The sequence below is a fragment of the Hemicordylus capensis genome, chromosome 2 (genome assembly GCF_027244095.1).
Source record: "Hemicordylus capensis ecotype Gifberg chromosome 2, rHemCap1.1.pri, whole genome shotgun sequence".
Lineage (NCBI taxonomy): Eukaryota > Metazoa > Chordata > Lepidosauria > Squamata > Cordylidae > Hemicordylus > Hemicordylus capensis.
The window spans coordinates 257,475,143-257,495,657 of record NC_069658.1 but is presented as its reverse complement, the minus strand read 5'-3'; the positions used below and the strand labels follow the sequence as shown (position 1 = coordinate 257,495,657).

General features: G+C 47.0%; 1 protein-coding gene across 8 annotated transcripts; it reads right to left on the bottom strand.

The window, feature by feature from the left end:
• Positions 1-528: 528 nt before the first annotated feature.
• LOC128342519 (lymphocyte antigen 6G6e-like) lies at positions 529-13,214 on the bottom strand. 8 transcript variants are annotated; one of them, XM_053289888.1, is made up of 4 exons: positions 13,181-13,214; positions 8,329-8,439; positions 2,451-2,576; positions 529-2,341 (listed from the first exon to the last, which is right to left on the bottom strand). In XM_053289888.1, the coding sequence occupies exons 2-4, from the start codon at positions 8,381-8,383 to the stop codon at positions 2,112-2,114; spliced, it is 411 nt and encodes a 136-aa protein (XP_053145863.1). In that variant the 5' UTR covers positions 8,384-8,439; positions 13,181-13,214; the 3' UTR covers positions 529-2,111. The 8 variants fall into 8 exon arrangements, with proteins under 8 accessions (XP_053145863.1, XP_053145862.1, XP_053145861.1 ...); XM_053289887.1 differs by lacking the exon at positions 13,181-13,214 and adding an exon at positions 11,425-11,438 and having other exon boundaries at positions 8,329-8,464; XM_053289886.1 differs by lacking the exon at positions 13,181-13,214 and adding an exon at positions 10,123-10,170 and having other exon boundaries at positions 8,329-8,464.
• Positions 13,215-20,515: the final 7,301 nt, after the last annotated feature.

Here is a 20,515-nt window from a genome sequence, read left to right as displayed (position 1 = left end):
GCAACCCATGGGGTGGTTGGCATCCTATGTGCACTACACCACCACTTGCCCTGGGCCACCCCAGTGCCCCCCAAGTGGAGTCCCAAATCATGTGGTGGCGTTCCATTGACCTATATATAGAGCCTGGCCTGTAGTTGCTGAAGTTAGAGTAGCTGAAGAGAGGAACTCTTCAAAAGTTACTGTGCCTGAATTGTACCCTCAGCTATGCCCCTTGCAGGATTCGTGGCTTGGGCATACACAACCCCTTTGTCCTCATAGCAAGTAAGCCTGATACAAATGTATATCATTCCCTTGTTTACTCCCCACCCCTGCTTTTTCTATTGTCTACCCTGTATCAGATGTTCAGACTATTTGGACTGTAAGTCCCTTGGGGCTCTTGTTCTTTGCAAAGTGCTATGAATGTTAATGTTCCTGTATAACTGCCCGGCCACCCCCCACCCCCGCTGCCAAATATTTTCCAGGGACTTCTATGGTATCCTGATGTATTTCCTTCACAAAAGAACATTTGAATCATCTTTGAATGTTTTATTAATTAATACATATACATTTATGACCAGAAATAGATAGTAGTATGCTCCCAGGAAATTATGTTTCTATAATGTGATAATAACTATGGGTTGGGGTTTTTTTTGAAGTCCAGTGGAAGTGTTTGCACATTGATTTTGAGATAGCTATAGTTTTGGATCTCTTTGAGAGTAGGTGTAGCAGGTTGCCAGATCAGACAAAACCCCCTGAGATTTCTGAGGCAGAGCCTGGTGATGTCAGAAGATGGCCAAGCCCTGAAAACTGGGGGGAGGGGGGGGGAAAGAGATTTGGTAGTGGATCTCAGCATCAGGGGTGTCTGAAGCGGAGGGGGCATTTGCCCAGGGATCTGTGCCTACAGGGCATCCATACTGCAGCACATGAACAGAGACTCTGTTAGTTCTAGTGGGACTGGAACATATTGATTCATCATGGGGGCCCCTGCAAAGGTTAGATAGCCCTGCTCAGCAGTAAAGGGATTAAGATCAACTTCAGCCTAGAATGGCCTGAGATGAACCTTTGCCCCTTGTCCAGCTGAGATGGGGGTGGGGGTGGGGGGGTGGGGCGGGGGAAGCAAAAAACTGGAGGGCCATCTTTGGCAACCCTAAAATGTGCAAGGTTACCAACTGACCATTAACAGTCTGGCCCGCTTCTGTGCTTTTAAGTGCAGCTTGATCTGCAGAAATGAGCAGAGGACGCTTGTCATGCTACGGGGATAAAACTGTTAATGTCTGCAGATCAAGATGCTCTTAAAGGCACAGGAGCAAAATGCTGACACCCCCCTGTAGTGGTGAGAGCACTGAACTTGGCAAGACAGACTTGGGTTCCAGTTTCTGCTGAGCTACGACATTCACTAGGTGACTTTGGTTCAGAGACTCTTTCTCATCCTAACCTACCTCGCACCGGGTTGTGGTGAAGCCCCATGATATGTAGACCTCCCTGTTTCACTAGCAGAATACAGAGGAAGAACAGGTACCGCTGAAATAAATAAACAAACAAACAAATAAACAAACAAACAATCACTCTTATGGAGAAAACACTGTGGAAACAGCTTGGCTGAGTTGCTGGCTGCTCTGTGGCACGGCAGAATGGCAATCTTCCTTCCTTCCCGGTTATTTACAGTTGAAAAGAAGTGGCAGACATATTCTGGAAAGCAACCTCCTGGCAGCCACCACTTTTTCTTCACAATGCCCTGGTCGTTGTGTTAGTTTTGCATTGCATTGCACTTTATATTTTATTGTACTCTCTTGTTTTAATTGTTATGTTTTATTCTATTGTCGTTTTATTGTGAGCCGCCCAGGGAGCAATTTGTTATGGGGCAGCGAACACATAAAGTTGTTGTTATTATCACTATCAATCCAAGCTACCGTGTGGGGGAAATGGTGGCTGTCCCAAAACATGGCAGCCACCCTTCTCCTCACAGTGACTCAGAACAATGCTACAGCTGGGGCACTGTGATAAAAACCAAGTAGCTACCAGACTCTATTCCTCCCAGGAGGGATTTGAAGGCAGATATCAGTGCAGTGGGTGCAAATAATGTCTGGCCAGAGAGGCCGCCCTCCTCAGAGGGAGCTGGCAAATCCTAGGTCTCAGGAGAGGAAGGTGAGTAGGATAGCTAAGATGGTGGCCACCAAGAGCATGGGGAGGTGGGTGGCAGAGGGGCGGGGTGCTCCTGAGATGGCCCTGTTGCAGAAATCAGTGTTGCAGCAGGAGTAGGTGACACGGAAAGGGTTGTTCCAGTACGTGAGTTTGTCATTACTGTCACATTTCTGGGCTGGGACGCAGTCCTTCCTCAAGATGGACTCGTGCACTTTATAATCTGCAAACAATGAGAGTGCACAAAGTTAGGCCCGAGACAGATACAGGGGGGACTTGGCGGAACTGAGGAGCACTGGCCAAGGTGCCTGCACAGGGACAGCACAACGAACCTGAATGCCCCGATATGGTGCCGCATCTCTCGCCTTCACTGCAGTTCACCAGCGTCTCCACACAGGGTTGATCAAAGCCACAGCGGTAACATCGGAGCCCCTGCTTCCCCGCATCTTGGCACAGGGCTGAGGTGGATAAAGAAACAAATAATGACTGAGTCTGGGGATGCCTGTTACTTCTGCTCATAACAGGACTGGTGCTCACCAAGAATTATGCATGGTGCGGAGAGGGATAAGAAGGCCCCCTGCCCCCTGTCACAACCCAGAACCAGAGGTCATCCAGTGAAACTGATGGGTAGAAGGTTTAGAATGGGAAAAAGAAAGGAGGACTTCTTCACAGAGCGCGTAGCTAGTCTATAGAATGGGTTGCCACAGGATGCGGTGATGGTCATTAGTCCAGATGACTTTGAAAGGGGATTTGACAAATTGAAGAAGGGCTATCAGTCATGATGTCTACATGCTACATCCTCTGCAAAATGCCTCTGAATACCATTTGCAGAGGAGCAATGGCAGAAAAAGTGGTATATCTATACATCCTGCTTATGGGCTTTCCAGAGGCATCTGATTGGCCATTTAGAGAGGGGTTTTTTAAAACAGAGATTTATTAAATTATTTATGGTGTGAACAGAGAGCAGTTTTTCTCCTTCTCTCACAACACTAGAACCAGGGCAGGGGTCATCCCATGAAACTGATTGCTAGGAAATCTAGGACCAACAAAATGAAGTACTTTTCACACAGTACAGAATCGACGCAATTTTCTGTGCTGATAGCTACCAGTTTGGATGGCTTTAAAAGGGGCTTAGAGAATTTTATGGAGGACAGATCTATCAATGGCTACTAGTCTTGATGGCTATAGGCAACCTCCTGAATGTCAGCTGCAGGGGAGCAACGGTGGGAGAGGGGGCATGCCTTCGTTTCCTGCTTAAGGGCTTCCTTGGGGCATCTGGTGGACCACTGTGGGAAAGAGGATATTGGACTAAATAGGCCTTGGGCCTGATCTAGCAATGCTCTTCTTAGGTTCTCTGTGGGTAGCCTTGCCATGCCCCCCAGAATTTAGGGTAGTCCCCGGATTTTGGCTCCTCCACCCGGCTGCTAAATTCCACCCGGATTTTCACGGATTTCAAATGTGCTGCCCGGCTTGCCCAGATTTTACTTTGGATCTGATCACGTGGGAGGGCAGAGGAGGAGGTGGAAGTATACAAATCTGCCAAATAAATAAATAAATAAATAAATGCAAATTAGCTAATTTGCATAATATGCAAAATAGGCCACCCAGATTTGGGAAGCTTGAATATGGCAACCCTGTCTGTGGGACTAGATAGGCCTTCTTGATCCAGCAGGGCTCTTATGTTTTTATGAAACCTGCTGTCTCATTCCCCAACCTCCAGGCATTCAAATATCCCTTTTGCTCTGAGCCTGCTTCTCACACACTGAATGTGCCTAGCCTCTTGTGAGTGTAATCTGGGACTTTTCTTTTTCCAGAGTCCCAGATTTGTACTTTTTGGAGCCTCCAGTGCATTTTGGTTTACCCATGTAGGTTCTATTCCAAGAAATGCATAAATGATGTGGGCATGGCCACTGGACATGGCTCAGATCAGCCCCTCCATACCTTCAGTTTTCATTTGTAGGCAGATAAATACCTGAACTGGGCATTGATGTTTTTACATTCTGAGAACCCTCCAGAAAGGAAAAACTAAATTCCACCCCTCACTTTACCCTTAAGCTTGGCAGAGGTTTCCTCGCTGACATTTTTTCACAGCATTATTTTGTTATGCCTGTGTTTCAGTCCCCTTCCTTCAAAGCATCTTAATCTTTTAAACATTTTTCCTGGAAAGGAGGGAGGTGGGCACAGAGAGGGAGCAAACAAACCAACATAGCTGTGTATAGGCAGCCTGGCTAACCTAGAGGCAAAATGGAGATAGGGGTGGGTAAGACAAACAAGAGGCCGCTTTTTAAAAACTCTTCCTGCCGCCATGTCCCCCGCACCAAAGTGTGGCTGCCAAAGAGCTTCTCTACCATGAGTTGTTTTTGGCCTCAGCTACGTAGAAGAGACTGTGGTTGTTTCACATAAGGAGAAAATCAGTGCTTAATTTCGGCATATGAAGCATACTGCCCAACATTTCATGGCCGAAAAAAAATTAAACAGAGACTTCCTTGTGTACTTATCACAACCCTCTCCTCACACTAGGGATTGATGCCCGGGCCTTGCCGTTAGACATTGCTTTTCTCTGCCTACTGGACCACAAAAGTTTACTTTTTCAGGGAGGAAAGAGAGTAAGGATATTTACTAGAACATTTAGTCTCAGAATGGATCTGCTTGTACTTATTTTAGAACATCCACTGCGCAAATGCATCTGTCAGCATTTACTGTCTGAATAGGCAGTCATGCAGGGGAGCAACAGTAGGAGAGAGGGTATGCACTGACCTCTTGCCTGTGAGCTCCCCAGAGGCATCTGGGGGGCCACTGTGCAAAAAAGGATCCTGGACTAGATGGGCCTTGGGCCTGATCCAGCAGGGCTGTTCTTACGATCTTATGGCAAGGGGCATGAAGTGGTGCAGGCATTGATACTGTTGTAGTGAAGGGATTTCAATGCTCCCAATAATAACAGAGCAAGTGTGTGGAAGAAGAATCAAGCATGTGTGAGACAGACATTTAAGGTTCAAATACTTCTAAAGGGTTATTAAAGAAGTTATATACTTGTTATATATAGAAAGTTATATATAGAAGTTATATATAGAAAGCCTGTGTGCCTGAGCTTTATGTTTTCATAATGCAAGAACAGAACGAGGAGGAGGAGGGGGAGACTTTAGAGTATCAGTCTACCAATCAGAAGCCAGAACAGAGTGAGAGAAAACAAGAGTGGGGGGACGAAAAGGAAGATCCTGGCTTACTATCTTTATTCCCAATGCCCCCTAGTAGTCAATAGGGCAGAGGGTGTAAAGAGTTGATGCTCCTGGGTGTTTTCCAGATTATGAGATTTGTGCCAGTTGCAAAGTGCAACAGTATTAGACAGAGGCTGGAAACCATGAGCACAGCACTTTTCAATACGTTTCTCAATGCATCGTGACAGGGCTGTGGCTGCTCAAATTGCCCACCACTGCAGCGGGTTTTCCAGGCAGGGGGTGTCCGTATTCTACCAGAATTGCATTCACTGCCCTCTCCTCCATTTTGGGCCAATGGGGGTCGCACAGCGGGAATGACGTGACAAAAGTTGTTTAAAAAAAAATTCACCAGGCATTTTTGTGCAAAACTGCCACTAGGGGGAGCACCATGGCACAAACTACAATTCTTTGATTGTCTCAATATTAAGGAAACAGAAAGATATTGTGCATTTGCGCAAGAACCTGAGAGGGGCGGGAAAGTCATATACGGAGAGGGGCTTTAGATATTGACAGATCCCTGAACTGTGGAATGAGCCCTCCACACCATCACAGTTTTTAGAAAGCTTCTTAAATCTTGGCTTTTTACCCAGGCTTTTACATGACCGTTTCTATGCTGCTTCTATGTGTTTTTATTCTTGTGTCTATGTGTTTTTATGCTTGTATTTTATAGTTTTTAAATTAGATGTGTTTTATATATTTTATATTTTTAAAATGGTCATTTTTATTGTAGCGTTTTAACGTTGTAAACCGCTTTGGGGTTGTTTTTAATGAAAGGTGGTATATAAATTCAACAACAAAATATAAATAAATAAATAAATAAATAAATACATAAATACATAAATAAATAAATAAATAAAAATTGTATTGAGAACAGTTTGCAGGGCTTCCTTGCAGTAAACAAGGGGGGGAAAGGTACATTGCCTTGCAGTAAGCAAATGTTACAGATTAAACTGCCACTCAGCTGATAAAGGAAATGAGATTGCCCAGAAGTAAATGATTTAGTTCGATGGGCTTCCTCTTAAGTAAGTGACCAGATCCGTGCTTTGCAGAATGCAAAGGGAAGCACCTGTGGAAGAAGAGGCGCCACCACCGTGCCTTGCAAAAACTGGGCTGGGCTGGGCTGGGCTGGGGTGGGGAGAGCAGAGAGCAGCCCCCACGGGGCCCCCACATGAGGCCATATATATATATATATATATATATATATATATATATATATATATATATATATATATAATATAGGATGAGATAGGATGAGTCATTCCTATCTCAAATGTCCTTAACCTAATAAATCTTATTTACTTTAAACTGCACTACAATCTCTATGCTTGTTCTTGACTAACTACAACAATAAGGCTCTGTTAGGGATGTGCATGGAACCACAGAGGTGTGGTCTGGCACTGGGGTGTGTGTGTCTTGCTTTAAGGGCGGGGGGTTTGTACTTATCCCTCCTGCTGCTTTCCCCCCTCTGGCGCTCCATTTTATTGCAAAGTTTTTTGGGCGGCAGCGTTCCTCCCTGCCGCCCCTGCCCTCATTGTTGGCCGGAAAAAGCGGAAGTAGCTGCCGTGCATGTGGCTGCCACCGCATGTGCACGTGCCCACTGCCACGTGTGCATGTCGTGCATGTTGCACGTTGTGTGCGCATGTTGCGTGTGTGACGTGTGCATGCAATGTGTGACATGCACGGTGGATGTGCACACACGGCGGCGGGTGCATGTGAGGCAGCTACTTCTGCTTTCCCTGGTCAACTATGGGGGCAGGGGCGGCAGGGAGGAACGCTGCCGCCCCCCAAAATTTGCAAAAAAATGGAGCGCCAGAGGGGGAAAAGCGGTGGGAGGGGTAAGTACAACCCCCCCCGCCCTTAAAGCGAGACCTCCTCCTGGTGCTGGACCGCTGGACTGGGCCACGTTCGAACTGGTTCAGAGGCCTCTAAAATGGCCTCCTGACCGGTTCGTGCACATCACTAGGCTCTGTACTACTTTGTAACTGGAGTGGATAGCTTCCTCTTGGTGTTTTGCTAAACAATCACACATTACAACAGCAATTCAAATAAATCTACTGTTTTGCACAATTTAGTTAGAATCTGATTCTTTTTGAAGCAGCATATGAACAGGTGGGCAGATGCCCCCTACAGTGTAAAGCTTTCTCCATTAAGCCTCAGTTACATCTCTCCACTTTTTCTCCCTATGCTGGCCCAAGCCATTCTGATACACGAAGCAGAAAATGTAAATGGTGCCCAGGCACAACGCAGAAAACGAACAACCAATATATAATTAAAGAACGTAAATTTTACTTCCTCTTGCATGGTGACTGGAATCTGCTACTTGAAGTGTCTCACTCCTCCATTTGCCTAACTTTAGAGGGGATTTGCTCCTCTCCTCTATTCTTGGGTCTGCATAAACTTCAATTCACATACATATACAGTCTATCTTTACATGGAAACGTGTAATAAAAAGCCCTGGAAGCCTGCTTTTTTTCTGCAAAGCAATAGGGGAGAGAGTGATTTGGAGTTAAGAAACAGCAGAAGGAGGGTTTTTTAGTACTCTGCCCCCCCCTTTTTCCCTCCTCCCAAGCCACCCCCTCAGGTTCTAGAATGCATGGTTACAAGGTCAACATTGGTGTATAGCCCCAAGCTTGCGGTGGAGGGGGGGGCGTGTGTGGGGAGGAATGGAAAGGGAAAGCAGCAGACAGGGAACTGTTTGACCACCCCCTCCTCTCACCACCACTTTTACATTCCAAATTACTCCCTCCCCACACTATTTTGTAGCAAAGATGAAAAACAGCAAGCTCTTGCTGGGCATACACATTCACGTAACATTCAATTAGACCCTTAAGATGCTCCCAGTGATGACTGCAGTGCAATTACGGAAGGGAAGGGTGGGGAAGTGGTTGAGGAGTTGCAGCCACAGAGGCTCACAAAGGTAAGCATGGGTGATATTCACAGCTGCAAGGGATCTGCAAGCCTGATCCAACCAAATCCCACCATCCAATCTTCTTACCCATTGGAAAGAAGGACACCGTCAAGAGCAGGGTCGTCACAGCAGTGTGGGTCATTTCTGCAAAAATTCACGGAGCAGCAGGAGGCAGAAAAGCTGAACGAACACCTCCTTCTAAGGAGAAATAGCAGCAGCAGGTCTGTTGGAACACGGGACAGAGACTAGACATGCCACCCCTATATATTGCCGCTGGAAAAGGCAGGGAGCTGTCAAAATCCAGTGCCATCATGCTGACAGTGGGTGGAGGTGAAGTTGTTCTTTCAAACACACCCATCTGAGCCAGAGTATGGGGAGGCTGATGTTCAGGAGAGCCTAAGGCCCTTGAGGGAGTTCCCTGAGTCAGGACAGAGGGACACTATTATGGCTGTAAGGGAATCCACTTTTGGAATATGAGGAGAGATGTAGAAATGAATGGAGAGAAAAGATTTGCTTGCTCCATAAATGACTAAGATCTTTTCACAGAGTTTGTGTTTCTGGGCAGGGCTGATTAGCTGTTTCCCACACCTCTCATTATTTTGGACCTTAAAGCAACATTATTTTGGATCTTAAAGCAACAATGGCCCTTGCTGTGACATCTTCTTGTACATGTCAGTGCCTCCCACTGCATACCAGCCAGCAACTTCCCAGGACCCAAATGATACAAGGGTTGTTTCAACTGCTCCCATTATGTGATTCATGTTGCTATGCCAACGACCACTAGAGGTCTGTAGCCTAAGACCTGCATGGTTAGTTCAAGTGGTAAGACTGGATATCCTGGATAGGCTGCATTCGCCCTGGAAGAGCAAGTCTGAAGCTTGGGCGTGTTTTTGGAGACCACTGGCATCATCCTGGACTTCTAGGTGGAGACTGTGGCCAGAAGCACGTTCTGCCAGTTTATCAGAAAAATTCCCTTTCATTTAATTTTAGAAGAGCCCCACACTATTCTTCCTTTTCTAAGGGTGCAGAATGCCTGGGCTGAGACCCTAGGTCCTAGGAACCTAGGAAGCTGCCTTATACTGAGTCAGACCATTGGTCCATCTAGCTACACAGACTGGCAGTGGCTTCTCCAAGGCTGCAGGCAGGAGTCTCTCTCAGCCCTATCTTGGAGATGCCAGGGAGGGAACTTGGAACCTTCTGCACTCTTCCTAGAGTGGCCCCCCATCCCCTATCTTATGGTGCTCATGCACGTAGTCTCCCATTCAAATGCAAACCAAGGCAGACCCTGCTTAGCAAAGGAGACAATGAGGCAATTCTCACGACCAACAAAAATCGGGCTAGGAGAGCCTAGGCTGATTTTTGTTGGTCGTAAGAACCACCGGGCTTGCAGCCGAGCCCGGTGATTCTTGAGCGGGTAACCCGCTTGAGAACCCCTGCTAAAAAGCAGGTTTGCGGAGTGAGCGCTCCAGCAAACCTGCTTTTTAGGCTCGTGAGTAGCCGCGGTGCAGCTTTGCACCACGCCTACTCATGAGTAGACCCCTGGCCGGGAGGTGAAAAGCCGCCTCCCGGCTCGGGGGTCTCCCCAGTATGCCCTGCGCACTCACGCAGGGCATACTGGGGCTTCTGGGGGCTGCGTGGCCCCCACTCCCCCCACCCCCCGCTGGCTCTGCCTCGGAGCTGGCCATTGTGTGGCCGGCCGATCTGGGCACCCAGGGCTCCCTGCCCGCTCACCAGGTAAAACCGGGTCTCACTGATCGTGAGACCTGGTCCAATTTGTGCTTGCTACCACAAGACCAGCTAACTGGTGACCTCAGCTGGGAGATTGGTGCCTCCACGGTGTTGACTTGGCCACTGCCTCAGCAGATCATTCCTGCCACTCACTCATCCATGTCTCCCTCTCTAGCAGCTTCCAGTTGCTTTGCTCTCCCTGCCTGCAGGGGGTGAGATTTGGAGTGAAAGGAAGTGTGGACTAACACTTCCTGCTGCTCCATTCCCCCCACCCCCCGTAAGCAGGGAGAGCAGGGAAATTAGCAGCAGGCAGTGAGGGATACAAGGATGAGCCTGACCGGCCTTGAGGGTAATCACTACTGTCATGGGCATCCACAGGACTATTTTTCTGCGGCGGGGAGGGGGTAGCAAAATATGCACATATGAAATATGTAAATAGAAATCAACACATAACAGGTTTTATCCTATCTTAATTGTTGGGACCAGGCCTTCTGTGTGGCTTCCCCAGGGCTTTGGAACGCACTCCCTGCTGAAATAAGAACATCTCCTTCTCTGGTTTTTTTTTAGGAGGACCCTGAAGACGTACCTCTTTTCCCAGGCTTTTAACTGAGATCTATTAATTTTAATGTGTTTTTGTCTATTATGATTTTTATCTGTTTTATGAATTTTAAATGTTTTATATTTCATATTGTGTTTTAATCTGTACACTGCCTAGAGATTCCTATATTAGGCGGTATAGAAATTCAATAAATAAAAATAAAAATAAAAATAATGATAAAAAACCCTATTGGCTTGGTCCAAGGTTGGGAGACTTCCCACTTGCCCTCCCTCTGGATGTTTATGGCTGCCGCACGCAAACCATGTAAGCAGGGGTAGATGTGAGGGCAGGAATTGACTCCCCAGTGCACATTACCCCTGGGGAAAAGGGAAAGGTTGGGGATTGGCTGGGTGGGGTGGAAGAGAAAGGAGAATGTTGGTGGTGCTTGGGTCTGGATGGAAGGAGAAGGGGAAAGGTCTGGGCTTGGGTTGGGGTGGGAGGAGGAGAAGGAGAAGGTTTGCAGCACCTGGAGGGAATTGCTGCCATGAGGACGGGGTGGGGGGATTTACTTGGCCCACTGCCTTAGGTGCGGTTGGACTTGGGCTGGGCCTGCAAGGTGGCCACAAGCAACTGTTCAAGGATTCAAATATGTGTTCAGAGCTTTATTTAAATGTGCATAGCACAAAGGCCTAATAATAATAATAATAATAATAATAAATAATTAAAAGGCCGCAATTTAACAGTCAGAGCACACTCCCTAGTTTTAATGAGTCATGCAGGTTCTCAAGGGGCTCTCTGTCCTTAGCTGCATTTGAGCTTGAGTCTATTACTCACTGATCTAGGTGGATGATCAGTTCAATATGTGACTCTCCCTTTTATTCCTACGTTGTTTATTCTGTATGAATTCTGGGACTTACCACTCACATTGTCCCTCTTCCTTTCCCCCCTTCCGCTTATTGCCGGACAGGGTCCTCTAATTCATCTTTTTGCCCACCTGACCCGAACCTTCCTGGCATTCTTTGTATCTCTTTTTCAACCTTTGGTCCGTCCATCTTTCCTACTAGTTTAGCAAAGCTATTTCTCAATACTTTCGGGGCTGATTGCAAATATTTGTATATGTATATACATGTTTCCCTGCAAATATTTCTGTGCTCTTTGTGATTAAAACCTGCCTGAAGTCTGCTTAACCAAACTAATGCTAACTGAGGCCTAGTCAATTTATTAGGTACTTGCACCCAAAGCTGTCTCTAGCCTATGCTATACTTTGTGAAATCTCTTTCACCAGCTTTCGCTGATACAGAAGGGCACTTCCTGGAATAGAGGGCTTGTCACGGCTGTGAATGCCCCATGTAATCCTTCCACTGGACTATAGTAATGCACTGTAGGCAGGGTTGGATCGATTATCCATTAGGCCAGAGGTGCACAAGTCAAATATCTTGGTGGGCTGGAACCAACCATGACTTGATATACAGGGGCTGAGGTAAATTTTCAGCACATTAATGATTACCTTAAAATTAATTATTCTCATTATTAATGGAAGCAATTATTAATTACCCACAGCATGAGGAGGTAAGAGGAGGCTCCTAGCAATCTTTCCTCTACCTTGTCCCCCATGCACTTTCAATGCTTGCAAAGGTCAATTTTGAAAGGGGGCTGACCCCCACCAGGTCCATGGAGCAGGGTGGCATTTTTCACTTCATCTCAGTCACCACAATAATTTGGGCCACCCCTGGGGCCAGCAAAAATGTCCCCCTGGCCTTATGTTGTGCAGGCCTGCATTAATGATTAGGCATAGTACCTAGGTCCTACAAAGCTCTCAAGGGCCTAAAAAAAAGTTTTATTCCCTCCCCCACCCCAAATCTCAGATGATGCAAAATATGAGAAAAGGAAACTACTAAATCCAATTTAATAATTTACTTTAATTGAATTACTTCAACAGCATAACAAAATAGTACAATGCAGAGTGTTGGATAACTGAATTAAGTTTAAAATTGGCTCTGACTTACGAAAATGTACATTAAACATTAACTTTGTGGCTCTTTTTGTTAGCCAAATCATGGACTACATCTTCCCATTTTGGTTTTTGCATATGCTCATCCTCAATTGAAAGTAGAGCAAGTGGTTGTTTCTGTCCTATGGTTTACCTAAGACAGCTCTTTCTACGTATCAGCTTCAAAAAGAGTGTGCCCTTTCACAGTTTGTTCCAAAAATAGCAAGATACACTCTAAAAGCAATGTTAATATTTGGAAAGCCTGTCACCGCACCACTATACACCATCCTGTGAGGAAATCATTCTAATGGCCAATCCAGCCCTGTGGATGCCCATTTGAACACATTGGGCCATATTAAGGGACCTTGCACATAATGGGAATCTATATATATATTTCTCCTGGGTGTGCCCAGGAAAAATGCGTCCCGGCAGCCCAGCTGATTGGCTGGGCTGCGGGGGCGCCTGATTGGTCCTGGCGCACCCAGGAGAATTGCCTGGCTGGGCGGCTGTGGAGGCAAGGTGGCGGGCCCAGCCGTTGAGGCAAGGCAGTGGGCCTGGCGGCGGCGGGCCCGGCCATGGAGGCAAGGCGGCGGGCCAGGCCGCGGCGCAGGCAGCCGCGGCGGGCCAGCTAAAGGCACAGATGCTCTGTGCCCGGGCCCACTAGTATTTATATATAAATCTACCTTGGGGGCATACGATGATGAGAGTGCCTAGAGCCTACTGAGACTTTCATCTGACCTTGTCTGTAGAGCTCTGCAAATACTCACCTAGTTGGACTCAGTGATATTTCATCCAAATAACCCACTGAATATTTGAATATTATGCACAGAATTAAATAGTTAGGACTCTGCCTATCTCCAAATAGTATTTGTAAGATCTGAATATATTTTGAAATATTCAGAATGTATTCAGATATTTGGAGGCTTCCCCCCACCCCCAGCAAGCAATGTATTTCCTTCAAACAGACAAAGGGAGGAAATGAGGAGAGATTCTATCTATGGAAATCACTGGGAAGGAATATTACCTCCCTCCCTGCTACTCCATACTCCCAGAAGATCACAATCCCAGTCTAGGAGCCGGCAATGGGGGCAGGACCAGTTGTACTGGTTTCCTCTGACCCTGGAAGGACAGCCTGTGCCAGCCAGTTGCAGCCCGTGGGAGCAGCCTCCTTCCTTAACATAGTTAAGGGAAGAATCTCAATTTGGACAACATGGTCCTGTCAACAGGCCCTTGATCTGGTGAGTGAAACTCACTACATTCCAAGGGTTCATTCCATGGTTTGTGGGTGAGATTGGAACCGTGGTTGGGTCCAGGAACCATGGTTCTGATCATTTGGACAATACAGGGGGTGCATCTGAGGTAAGTTCACCTCAGGCTCCCCTTTATGTCCAAAGGCGGCCTGAGAGCTCTGTGAAATTGACACATGAGCTGGGCAGTGACTTTGCTCTGCCTCCTTGTTCCTTTTCAATCATAGCGTTTTGAGAAAAGGGCTGTAGAAAGAATATATCACAGTGTGTTTGCTGTCTCCCTGCCTTGTTTGTATTGCTGAGCTGTTATAGGTATAACATCCTTAGCAGGTAGACCTTTAGAAGATCTTGTTGCTTTCTGCCCATTCTACCTGAAGGGAAACCACTTAAAAATTTCCCTGCACAGAATTCCTTGCACCTACTTGCTTGATGCAGGTGTAAAGCCCTCTGAAGGGCTACCATTCCCTGTTATTGTCATCTCTCTGTTGAATAACCAAAATGAATTACAGAGCCTTTTTTCTTTTTAAAAAACCTTTGTTTTTTTAGGAAACGCCTACACCTCTATTTACTTGAAAGATGGCAGGCTCCACGCCCACTTAATTCACTACCACCCTGGTTGTTCTCGTCCCATTCTGCAAATAAATGAATATATTACAGGCATTTTAGTGCTTTCCCCCATTGTATCCTACAGACAAATATTTGGATGATCAAATATTTGGATCTGAATTCAAAGGGAGGGGGGAATCGGAATACCCACTTGAATAGTACCTTCTCTGAACACTGAATATACATGCTGCTGAATTGAGTACTTGCCTATTTGCATCGGTCTAATGCTTCAGTCTGCTTGTGAATTCATTCATTCATTCATTCATTCATTTCATTTATTCGATTTCTACAGAGGTTGCTTGGAAATTCAGCTGGTCCAGAATGTGGCAACCAGACTGGTGGTTCATGTTAGCTCCCAGGAATACCAATATAGCAGGAACCCTATTAGTTACCAAGTAGGGTGTGCATTCATTTTGTTCACATTCCATGGGTTCAGAAATGAATGGTATGAATGGTATGAATGGGGGTCCTTCTCTAAGACTCCATATAGCAATAGCAATAGCAATAGCACTTACATTTATATACCGCTCTATAGCCAGAGCTCTCTAAGCGGTTTACAATGATTTAGCATATTGCCCCCAACATTCTGGGTACTCATTTTACCGACCTCGGAAGGATGGAAGGCTGAGTCAACCTTGAGCCCCTGGTCAGGATTGAACTTGTAACCTTCTGGTTACAGGGCGGCAGTTTTACCACTGCGCCACCAGGGGCTCATATAGTTACCCATTCATTTTATTATTACCTCCACCATACTTTTAAATAGTAGTTTTTGCTGCCAACAATGGCTCACATATAGAGTGATGCCCATGGAATGCAGTCCATGCAAATATCCCTTTCTCTCTAGGCAGCCCCTGAACTTCTTCCTGCAAAAACCCCTTGGCAATGCTGTGAGCTGTGACAGAGTGACTTCGGAGGGAGGTGAGAGAGCCTGGAAACCAGGCAGAGCTTTACTAGCAGAGCAGATGTTTCTGCCTGCCTCTCTACCTACCTCGAAGATGCCGGCAGCACAACCTCCATCAATGTGGAATGTCTACCTTAACTATTGGTAGAGGCTTTTGGGAAGCTCCGGGGAGTAACTGGAGAAGAGCTATATTGTGGAGATGTGAGCCACTGCTTTTTTTAAAGGAAGAGGTTTTTAAATAAATAAATAAATAAATAAATAAATAAATAAATAAATAAATAAATAAATAATACAGAAGTAAACAGAGGAAACAAACAAACTGGGACTCCCCAAATAGGTCCTGAAATGAAGAATATGCAGCAGCTCTGAAATGAAACAGGGCACCAAAATGAGAATGTGAAGTGCACATAGTCTGTTTCCAGGCTAATTTTTAAGGTCCTGTTTCTTACCTTTAGAATGAGAGGGAGGGAGGGAGGGAAGAAGACAGGCAGACAGCTGTCTTGTTTGGGTTGGGTTTCAGTTTGTTGGCTCCCATCCAGTCATTTCAGAGTCGAGGCACCTGTTCAGAACATCCACTGACACGCCTAGATTAAATGAAAACAGGGCTGGTGTCATCAGCATATTGACAGCTCCTCATCCCCAGATGACCTCCACCAGTGTTCTCATGTGGATGTTAAATTTCATGGGGGATAAGATGGAACCCTATGGCACTCCATGACATAGATGTCATGATAAAGAGAGAAGTCCCCCAGCGTTATCTTCCAAAATCAGCCCACCAGATGCGGACAGAGAACCAGTGGAGTGCTGGGCCCACAATGCCTTTCGCAGACCAGCAATTCAGTAGGCATGGCAAATGGTATCAAAAGACCTTGACAAGGCTGCACTCCTGGGTTATTATCCCCCCAGTAAAGGTAGTCTTGCAAGATAGTTTTGATCATCGTACTAGGCTGGAAGTCAGTTTTTAATGGGACCTGAGCATTCATCTCATCCAGGAATCTCCAAGACCCCAAAGGGAAGATTATTGACTGCCTGATAGTTGGGGGGCACAATTTGGAACCAGGAAGGTTCTGAGAGGTGTGGTCTCACAACTGCCTCCTTCAAGGTGGCTGGGACCGATCTCTCTACCATCATTCAGCCAGTGGGGTGGAGCAACACACAGTGGAATGACACCACATCAGATTTTATATTTCTTTGTTGTTATGAGGAAGAAATGGGGGTGGGGGGAGACTCAGGATGGCAGCTGCTCTGCCTTCTCACGAAGCCCTTACAAACTGGCCTTTCATTTCCCTGCCAGAACCTGTACGGTTCAGTGAACACATGAAGAGGAGCAGGATTGTGTGTGCTGACCGTGCCCACAATGCCGACTGTACCCCCTGTGACTGTATGCTTAGTGTGCCCACAGGGCTCCTTCTCAGGCTTGCTGGAATGCCCAGCCAGTGAGGGGCAGTCCCTTTCTAAGAAGGTGGAGGTCAATGGGAGTGATTGTACTGGGCCTCACCCAGGAGGAGGGGAACAATACAGTTGACACACAGCACACTGCAGCTAAGAAGAGGAGGTGGGGAGGGGTTCAAAAAGGTCCTGCTGGGGTGTGTGTGGTCAGCAGATGCGATCGCATCAGTGGGCACTATCGGAATTCTTCCCTGTGCACTGGCAGAATGTATCAATGGATCTATCTAATCTATTTGCAACAGGGGTGAATTATATCAAATCATGGCCTTTTTACCCTGCTTGTCCTTCAAGAAGCTAAGGGTGGCTATCCATCCCCCTTCCATTTTATCCTCACAACAACCCTGTGATGGAGGTTAGGCAGCAGGATAGTAAGGTCACTCACATGACTATTTTCACCGGAGCTGGGGGGGGGGGAGGCAGGTGCAAGCGATCCCGGAGCAGTGAGGGGGTGTGTGGAAAGTAGGCTGCTTCCTCCCGTATACCACAATGCACCAAGCAAGGAGTGTGGTGCATTGGGGGATTCCCACTGCCGGGCTACTCCTTCTGCCAAGCTCTGTGGAAGCTTGGGCTGTCAGCAGTCTAAGCTCTCACACAACTGGGCGATGATGAGGTAGGAGGGCATATGCTTGCCCTCCTACTTTGCTTTTAGCGCTGGTACAAAACCTGGTCTACCCAGCAGAGGAGCACTGGGATTGGGACCAATCCTGGTGGTTCTCATGACCAGCCCTACCCGGGAATGACCCCAGTGACTGGCTGAAGGTCACCCAGTGAGCTTCATGGCTGAGTGAGGGTTTGAACCTGGGTCTCCTCACTCCTAGTCTGACACTCCCGCCACACCATATGGGTTTTGTCAGTAGCAGCTGGTGGGCAATGGAGCGGGGGGGGGGCAGGGGAGAACCTGGTCACAGAGGCAGAAGCCTGCCCACCCCTCGCTTTCCTCCATGCCAGCGGGCTTGGGTATTTACCCAAGCCAGTCAGCACTGAGGAAAACAGAAAGAGCAGAAGCACAGAGCAAAAGTAGGAAACAGAAAGGTTGTGTGGGGTGGGGAGGAAGGAGGCAGAAAGCAAAAAAGCAAGGGCGAAAAGCAAGGAGAAAGTCAGAAGGCAGAAAGGAAGGGCAAAAGGCAGAAAGCGGGACAGAAGGGAGAAAGCAGGCATTGCATCCCTCCTCCCACCAAACAAACAAGCTAGTAAAAGATCTGACTTACCAGCAGCCAGGGAATCCTCCAGAGCAGAGAGCTTCCTCCAGCCCCTCCTCCTCTGCCTGAAACTTTCTCCTTTGGTCTTATTCCTGCCACCCCAGCCAATCTGATTCCTAGGGGGCTCCCTCCTGGCACTGCCCCCAGGAAGATTGGGGAAAATTTTATTTATATATATATAAATTTATTATTAAAACTTTTATACCGCCCTTCCAAAAGGCTCAGGGAGGTTAACATTAAAACACCATTAAAATCAATTAATAATTAAAACAAAAATTATAAAGCATAAAAAAATAATTAACAATTAAAAACATCGTAAAACAACAATTAAATAATCAGAAAAAATTAAAAACAAGTTTTAAAAAGCTGAGAAAGCCTGGTTGAAGAGATGTGTTTTCAGGTGTTTTTTGAAAATTGCCAGAGATGGGGAGGATTGTATCTCAGCAGAGAGTGCATTCCACAATCTCAGGGCAGCAGCCGAGAAGGCCCGTCTCTGTGTAGCCACCAAACGAGTTGGCGGCAACTGGAGATGGACCTCCTCAAGTGACCTCAATGGGCGGTGGGGCTCATAGCGGAGAAGATGCTCTCTTAAATACCCAGGGCCTAAGCCATTTAGGGCTTTATAAGTTATAACTAGCACTTTGTATTTTGCCCAGAAAACTATTGGCAGCCAGTGTAACTCCATCAACAAAGGAGTAATGTGGTCTCTCCGAGATGACCCAGAGACCAACCTGGCTGCCGCATTCTGAACCAACTGAAGTTTCCAGACTATGTACAAAGGCAGCCCCACGTAGAGCGCATTACAGAAGTCAAGTCTGGAGGTTACCAACAAATGTACCACTGTTTTGAGGTCACTGAGCTCGAGAAATGGGTGCAGCTGGCGTATTAGCTGGAGCTGATAAAAAGCACCCCTGGCCACCGCCTCAACCTGAGAAACCAAGGAGAGACATTGATCCAGATGTACTCCCAGACTGCGAACCTGTTCCTTTTGTGGAAGTGTGACCCCATCTAGAACAGGCAAATCAAAATCGTCTCTAGAGTTCCGACCCCGCACAATAAGTACCTCTGTCTTATCTGGATTCAGCTTCAGTTTATTCTCCCTCATCCAGCCCATTATTGCTTCCAGGCAGGCATTTAGGGAGGATATGCCAACTCCTGAAGAAGTTGACATGGAGAAGTAGATCTGGGTGTCATCAGCGTACTGGTAACACCCAGCTCCAAATCCCCTGATGATCTCTCCCAGCGGTTTCATGTAGATGTTAAAAAGCATTGGAGAGAGTATGGAGCCTTGAGGGACACCTTACTTAAGCTCAGATTTTGAAAAGCAACAGTCTCCAATCGACACCATCTGGAATCTGTCTGAGACGTAGGAGTGGAACCACTGTAAAACAGTGCCTCCCACACCCAACACCCTCAGACGTTCCAGAAGGATACTATGGTTGATAGTATCAAAAGCTGCCGAGAGATCCAAGAGGACCAACAGAGTCACACTTCCCCTGTCAATTGCCAATTGGAGATCATCCATCGGGCCAACCAAGGCAGTTGCCACCCCATAGCATGCTCGAAAGCCAGTTTGAAATGGGTCCAGACAATCAGTTTCCTCCAAGACCGCCTGGAGCTGAGAGGCCACCACCCTGTCAATTACCTTGCCCAGCCATGGGAGATTGGAAACAGGCCTATAATTGCTCAACTCTGAGGGATCTAATGCAGGCTTCTTTAGAAGAGGTCTAATAATTGACTCCTTAAGACAAGGAGGCATCCTGCCCTCCCTCAGAGAAGCATTTATGATTTCTACCAGGCCGCCTACAACAGCCTCCCTGCTAGATAGAACAAAACATGTTGGACAAGGGTCAAGAGGACAAGTGGTAGGCCTCACCGCTCCAAGCAGCTTGTCCACATCATCAGGAGTCACAAACTGAAATTGATGCAGTCAAATCGTATAAGAGGAGTTGTCAGACACCTCCAGTTCAGACATCAAATTAATTGTGGAGTCTCCATCTAAGTCGGCCCGAATCCAAGAGATTTTGTATGCGAAAAATTCATTAAACACACCACAGCGGGTAACTGATGCTTCCAAATTCTGGTTCAAGGGAGAGGGAACAGATACTAGTCCCCTGACAACCCTGAACAACTCCGCTGGACGTGAACTCACAGAGGCAATATGGGCAGAAAAGAACCGCTTCTTTGCCGCACGTATCGCCTGAGCATAGATCTTTAAATGTGCTCCATGTCATAATCTGTTGGATTCGAGTTGAGTTTTTCTCCGCTTGCGCTCCAGTCGCCTTCCTTGCCGCTTCAGCCCCTGTAGATCTTCTGTATACCAAGGGGCCAATTTTGAAGCAGGTCGGAGGGGACGCTTAGGAGCAATCGTGTCTACTGCCCTAGTGAGCAGGTTGTTCCAGTTCTCAACCAGGGCATCAACAGGATCACCAGCAGAGCCAACATTAAATCCCTCCAAGGCTTCTTGGAATCCTACTGGATCCAGTAACCTCTTTGGGTGGACCGTTCTAATAGGCCCCTCACCCCTGCGAAAGTGGAAAGCGGTTGTGAGTCCGACCTTAACCAGATGGTGGTCCGTCCATGACAACAGGGAGATCGTAGGAGTCCCCACCCATG

What these genes read in the sequence shown, in the direction of transcription:
- LOC128342519 (XM_053289888.1), bottom strand. Translation starts at nt 8,383, where the DNA reads ATGACCCACACTGCTGTGACGACCCTGCTCTTGACGGTGTCCTTCTTT. An exon ending in GGTGTCCTTCTTTCCAATGG is followed by an intron (nt 2,577 to 8,328) that starts GTAAGAAGATTG and finishes TATCCACCTCAG; the next exon opens with CCCTGTGCCAAGATGCGGGG. An exon ending in CACCATATCGGGGCATTCAG is followed by an intron (nt 2,342 to 2,450) that starts GTTCGTTGTGCT and finishes CATTGTTTGCAG; the next exon opens with ATTATAAAGTGCACGAGTCC.